This window comes from Oncorhynchus mykiss, chromosome 7 (assembly GCF_013265735.2).
Source record: "Oncorhynchus mykiss isolate Arlee chromosome 7, USDA_OmykA_1.1, whole genome shotgun sequence".
Lineage (NCBI taxonomy): Eukaryota > Metazoa > Chordata > Actinopteri > Salmoniformes > Salmonidae > Oncorhynchus > Oncorhynchus mykiss.
In genome coordinates, this window is record NC_048571.1 from 75,885,372 (window position 1) to 75,892,189 (window position 6,818).

A 6,818-nucleotide genomic window follows, 5' to 3' on the forward strand; every position below is an offset into this window, starting at 1 on the left:
CAGACCTCTGCATGCTTTGTAAGTAGGAAAACCTGCAAAATCGTCAGTGTATCAAATACTTGTTCTCCCCACTGTAGCTCTTTGTGTATTGATTTTCATTATGTACAGTGCCTTTGGAAAGACCCCTTGCCTTTTTCAACATTTTGTCAGGTTACATCTTTACTCTAAATTAAAGAATGATTTTTTTTTTGTTGTGTCAAATCGCCTATTGGCAACCCATCCCTTATGAGATTAATTGACACATAAACAAACATTACAATAATTCACTAATGTAATTAAATTATAATTCTTCTTCCGGTGTTCTCTGCATTGCGCATCGCATAAAGAATGAAAAAATGTAAGGTAAAAATCAATACATAATAGTAAATATGGTTGTCCAAACAATAATTATATCCCTAGAGCAGTAAAAGAAGACACATACATACATACATACATACATACATACATACATACATACATACATACATACATACATACATACATACATACATACATAAATACATACAGTTGAAGTCGGAAGTTTACATACACCTTAGCCAAATACATTTAAACTCAGTTTTTCACTATTCCTGACATTTAAGAATGTGAAATGTCAGAATAATAGTAGAGAGAATTACTTATTTCAGCTTTTATTTCTTTCATCACATTCCCAGTGCGTCAGAAGTATACATACACTCAATTAGTATTTGGTAGCATTGCCTTTAAATTGTTTAACTTTGGTCAAACATTTTGGGTAGACTTCCACAAGCTTCCAAATTGGGTGAATTTTGGCCCATTCCTCCTGACAGAGCTGGTGTAACTGAGTCAAGTTTGTAGGCCTCCTTGCTCACACACGCTTTTTCAGTTCTGCCCACAAATGTTCTATATGATTGAGGTCAGGGCTTTGTGATGGCCCCTCCAATGGCTTGCCTTTTTTGTCCTTTGCAGTTGCAAACCGTAGTCTGGCTTTTTTTATGGCGGTTTTGGAGCAGTGGCTTCTTCCTTGCTGAGCGGCCTTTCAGGTTATGTCGATATAGGACTCGTTTTACTGTGGATATAGATACTTTTGTACCCATTTCCTCCAGCATCTTCACAAGGTCCTTTGCTGTTGTTCTGGGATTGATTTACACTTTTCGCACCAAAGTACGCACCAAAGTACGTTCATCTATAGGAGACAAAACGCGTCTCCTTCCTGAGCGGTATGACGGCTGCGTGGTCCCATGGTGTTTATACTTGCGTACTATTGTTTGTACAGATGAACGTGGTAGCTTCAGGTGTTTGGAAATTGCTCCCAAGGACAAACCAGACTTGTGGAGGTCGATATTTTTTTTTCTAAGGTCTTGTCTGATTTCTTTTGATTTTCCGATGATGTCAAGGAAATAAGCACTGAGTTTGAAGCTAGGCCTTGAAATACATCCACAGGTACACCTCCAATTGACTAAAATTATGTCAATTAGCCTATCAGAAGCTTCTAAAGCCATGACATAATAAAAATTTAAAAAATACTTGTGTCATGCGCTAAGTAGATGTCCTAACCGACTTTCAATGACTCCTACCTAAGTGTATGTAAACTTCCGACTTTAACTGTACATACACACATACTATATATACATGCATACATGCAAACACACACACACACACGCATACATAACGTGTACAGATCAATGAATATAGAAAAAAGTAAACAGAATGCATTTGAACCCAGTCTGGCACAAAGAGGAGATTCATGTGGGAGACAAGCCTATACACAATCTATATATACACACGTACCATTTACCACATAGAATTGATTAAATCGTTTTTCCCCTCATCAATTTACACACAATACCCCATAATGACAAAGTAAAAACAGGTTTTTAGAAATGTTAACAAATTTCTTAAAAATAAATCACTGAAAATATAACATTTGCATAAGTATTCAGACCATTTACTCAGTACTTTGTTGGAGCACCTTTTGCAGCGATTACAGTCTTGTGTCTTCTTTTGTATGACGCTACAAACTTGGCACACCTGTATTTGGGGAGTTTCTCGCATTCTTCTCTGCAGACCCTCTCAAGCTCTGTCAGGTTGGACAGGGAGCGTTGTTTTCAGGTTTCTCCAGAGATGTTCGATCGGGTTCAACTCTGGGCTCTGACTGGGCCTCTCAAGGACATTCAGAAACTTGTCCCGAAGCCACTCCTGCCTTGTCTTGGCTGTGTGCTTAGGTCTGTTGTCCTGTTGGAAGGTAAACCTTTGACCCAGTCTGAGGTTCTGAATGCTCTGTAGCAGGTTTTCATCAAGGATCTCTCTGTAATTTGCTCCATTCATCTTTGCCTCGATCCTGAGTAGTCTCCCAGTCCCTGCCGCTGAAAAACATCCCCAGAACATGATGCTGCACCACCATGCTTCACCGTAGGGATGTTGCCAGGTTTCCTCCAGACGTCACGCTTGGCATTCAGGCCAAAGAGTTCAATCTTGGTTTCATCAGACCAGATAATCTTGTTTCTCATGGTCTGAGAGTCTTTAGGTGCCTTTTGCCAAACTCCCAAGCGGGCTGTCATATGCATTTTACTGAGGAGTGGCTTCCGTCTGGACACTCTACCATAAAGGCCTGATTGGTGGAGTGCTGCAGAGATGCTTGTCCTTCTGGAAGGTTCTCCCATCTCCACAGAAGAACTCTAGAGCTCTATCAGAGTGACCATCGGGTTCTTGGTCACCTCCCTGACCAAGGCCCTTCTCCCCCGATTGCTCAGTTTGGCCGGGAGGCCAGCTCTAAGAAGAATCTTTGTGGTTCCAAACTTCTTCCATTTAAGAATGTTGGAGGCCACCGTGTTCTTAGGGACCTTCAATGCTGCAGACATTTTTTGGTACCCTTCCCCAGATCTGTGCCTCAACACAATCCTGTCTCAGAGCTCTACCAACAACTTCTTCAACCTCACAGCTTGGTTTTTGCTCTGACATACATTGTAAACTGTGGGACCTTATATAGACGGTTATGTGCCTTTCCAAATCATGTCCAATCAATTGAATTTACCACAGGTGGACTCCAAACAAGTTGTAGAAACATCTCAAGTATGATCAATGGGAACTGGATGCACCTGAGCTCAATTTCGTTCCTCATAGCAAAGGGTCTGAATATTTATGTGAATAAGGTATGTCTGTTTGTTATTTTTAATGCATTTGTCATTATGGTGTCATTATGGTGTGTTGTGTGTAGATTGCTGAGGATTTTCTTTTATTTAATTAATTTTAGAATAAGGCTGTAATGTAACCAAATGTAGACAAATTCAAGGGGTCTGAATACTTTCCCTAAGGCACTGTATGTATAAGACTTGGTTATCATGTAAGTGCCACAGGGCAGGATGTTGTCACAAATCTCCCTTTAGAGAAGTACAGGGTAAGGAGAGGTCTCTCTCTCTCTCTTTCTCTCTCTCAGGTCTGGTTTTGTACAGTTATAGCTGCTCAATATTCAGTCAAATGTAGTGGATTTTCCAAAACGCTTTATGAAGAAAAGGCCTAATGTGGCTTCATGACCTACAGTCAGTTGATTTCAACTCCAGACATTTCAAAAGCTGTTCAATAGCAGTAATTATGAGTTGAAGAACAAAAGCAAAATCAGATTTTTATTTAAATCCATGTTATGTCATTAGTCTTGGTTAAGCATTTTTTCTTTTTATTCATCGGTTTAGAACGTCTACATTTTTGTGACATTTTGATCGAACTCCCAACTGGAACGTAGGAACCATTAATGAAATGAAATTAAACTAGAACTTGGATCATTTAGAGTTTTTACAGTTGGCTGTCTCTTTTCCTTACTTGTTTATTTATCTATATCAAACGGGCGAATACCTAGAATACAGGGTGTGGTGCACTAGCATCAGCTAGCATAACGGTCTCATTTTTTTGTTTTAGAGTGTGTTCTTTTATAAAGGTTGTACAAAGCAATTACGAATCCAGTTTGAGAAATGAATTGAAATGTAACTCACAAAAAAAGAATATACATTTTTTTGATCGAGTGAGATTTGCCTTTCAGTACATTTTCAGAATGTGAAAGGGATCGATATACTGTACAGTACCGTTGATATTCACGTGTAGGTTGTTTTTCTTCAAACATTAAAAGGAGTGTCCACAATGGATGTACACAACAATGATCTACCTCTTTTAGCTACAGATTATGCTTTAGCATTAAAGGAGTTTCCTCTGTTTTTACTTTTGTAATATGTGTTGGTATTTATTGCTGTCTAATGAATCAATGATTACCTCAAAGATGTCTCACCATGCAGACTGGGAGACTATACAGCTAATGAAGTCATTGGTAGTTTTTTTTGTACAATATTTTTTTACTAAAAACATTGCCTTTTTTAAAAGTAACGAACAAACACCCACCAGAGGTTGTGTTTTAATTGTGCCTGCATTCTGACCAATGGGGGTCCAGGCTGGGTTCTGGTCGACCGGGGTTGTGTTTCATTCTAATACGTGGTTTCCTCCCTTTTTCTCTTAGTTCACTCGCGTTTCGCCCATCTGATACAACTGGGTAGTTGTATGTAAGGAATACCTCCACCTGGTTTCCGCCATATTCAGCTTACAGTGAACAAGGACAGAAGGGAGGGAGCAACTTCCTGGAATGAAACGCTACGAGAGACTTAATTGTGACCTCTGTATAGAGGGGTCATGAGTCGTATGGTTTCGGTCGGAGAGTTGATGCGTCTGCTCCTCTTGGTACAGTTGGCATGGTCTTTGCCCTTACTAGATGTTTATCACTCTGTCCCCTATCCATCTCTCTTTCCTTCCTACCCTCTATCAGCTACTAAGTTTTCTCCACTCTCATATCCCCCAACCCACCTTTTTAGAGTAAACTCTTCTGTATAGATCTTATTTTCAGGAAAGGGCAGAAGTTCTGACAGGACAAAGATCAGTATCCATTTAATGCTGCTTTTATCAAGAGCATCACAGATCGATCAGTGTGTTGTTATTCTTACTAACATTGGCACGGTTGGGTATCGCCCAGCAGATATATGCTAACCAGGACATGTGAGGCCACAGTGTCTGTCGTGTTATGTCGTTTTTTAAAGCCAAGTAGTTTAGGTTGGTATAAAGCTATAGGAAGCTGGTTCTAGAAAAGCAAATTCCTATTTGAACAATGTAGACTTGAGGAGGTTGATGTCCATTTATTGACTTTGATTAAACCACTTTAATCTATCAATGAGGCGGCAAGTATTGTGTAATATTAATCACCAGCTACTCCACTTTCCAACTTGAAGGCACTTTTCTTCTTTTTTTTGACCAGACACTCTAAGTCTTTGAGCATACTCCCTCTGGTGAACTGGATGTGCACCATTTGGTTGACATTGCTCAGTCAGTACCACTTTAAGATGCTACTAATATCTGTGAATACAGTTTTTGAATAGTTTTTGACAATGTTTCGTACTATCTTTCCAACTAACTGTCTCGATTTTGACAGTTTGTATTCAAACAGAACTTTAAAAAATAAAAATGTGTCCAGCAAAAGCAGTCAGATTGATAATCAGTTGTCGTGCTAGCTATTGGAGGCTAGCTATTGGAGGCTAGCTATTGGAGGCTAGCTATTGGAGGCTAGCTATTGGAGGTATGTAGACCTCACTAGACATCAAATCGATATAAACTAATGCAAATAAGAGTACCAAAGTGACCTGCATGCACAAATAATTCCTTTTTCACAATGAAAATGGGGGAATTGGCTCCCATGTACTCATCACGCTACACTTTGGAGTACAGGGCAGGGAGTGAAAGGAGTTCAGATTAGCTAGCTTTGTGTTACCTATGTATTAGCTATAGATATTGACAGCCAGCAGACACTGTGGTCCCTCGGAGCCTGAGTTGAGTGCCTATATGAACCTTGTAACGACTGGAGAGTGTTTCGCAAAGCAAAATTAGAAAGTTAGCAAACTAGCTTTTCCAAGTATCTTTTCCAAGTATCGTAAAACAACTCAAATTTGTTCTTGATTCTCAAGACAGCTAATTTCAAAGATTGGTCAATATTACTTCCTTACCTATTATTCTTGCAGCTAACTGCGATTCTACTTTACCGATCTTTGTGGGCAAGAAAATCTAGTTGAAGAAGAATTGTTAAACTAAAATGTTAGATTGTAAAGTGAATAATCCTGTTTTTAACACACTGCACCACTTCACATGGAAAGCCAGAAACAACAGAAGCACTTAAGGTATTGTTTGTAACACAATGCATACATTTGGATGAATATGCTCTACATGAATGCCTGTCCATTTCAGCATTATATGGCTGCAATTATCAAAGTCATTCATCTAATTTCTTGCAATGTATATTTGTGTTTTTATTTCATTTAAGATATTTTTTTCTTTCTATTACAACAGACATTATAAATGGGTGTTTATGTAATGTTATTTTTGTCAGATGTTTTGCAAATCAAATAATAAACAACTGTGTAGTGTTGTGTGTCTGTTTGATGTTTACTGTATGCATGACATATATTTGATGGATTTAATATCAATTAAACACCCATGTTCAATTGTTTCAACACACAGTGCTACATGAGTGAATAGTCTGGTCAGTACAACTAAAATACAATTACAGTAGAAACACAGAGATGACTATCAACTGAATGGGTGGTATCGAAACATGATTTATCAAACACAAAAAAGTTATATAAAATAGTATGAAAAAAACAGATCTCATGTGGTGAAATAGTATACAAGCAGTGTACCAAACTATTGTGGTGGCAACTTTATCCAGTGTTTTAGTGAAATCACACCAATGTGGGGAACTCCTATTGAATAGTCTTCATACACATTTCAGTTGAGAACCATACTGTAAAGTATTATTTGAATAGATTAAATGTGTGTTT

General features: G+C 38.5%; 1 protein-coding gene across 4 annotated transcripts in view; it reads left to right on the forward strand.

The window, feature by feature from the left end:
• Positions 1–6,500, forward strand: part of LOC110528497 (vitamin D3 receptor B) — a 159,521-nt gene extending 153,021 nt beyond the window's left edge. For all 4 annotated transcript variants that reach the window (XM_036984079.1, XM_036984078.1, XM_036984080.1 and 1 more), the window contains one exon: positions 4,460–6,500. In XM_036984079.1, coding sequence (XP_036839974.1) covers positions 4,460–4,483 — 24 coding nt within the window. In that variant the 3' untranslated portion in view covers positions 4,484–6,500. The remainder of the gene's footprint in view (positions 1–4,459) is intronic.
• The last annotated feature ends 318 nt before the right edge of the window (positions 6,501–6,818 follow it).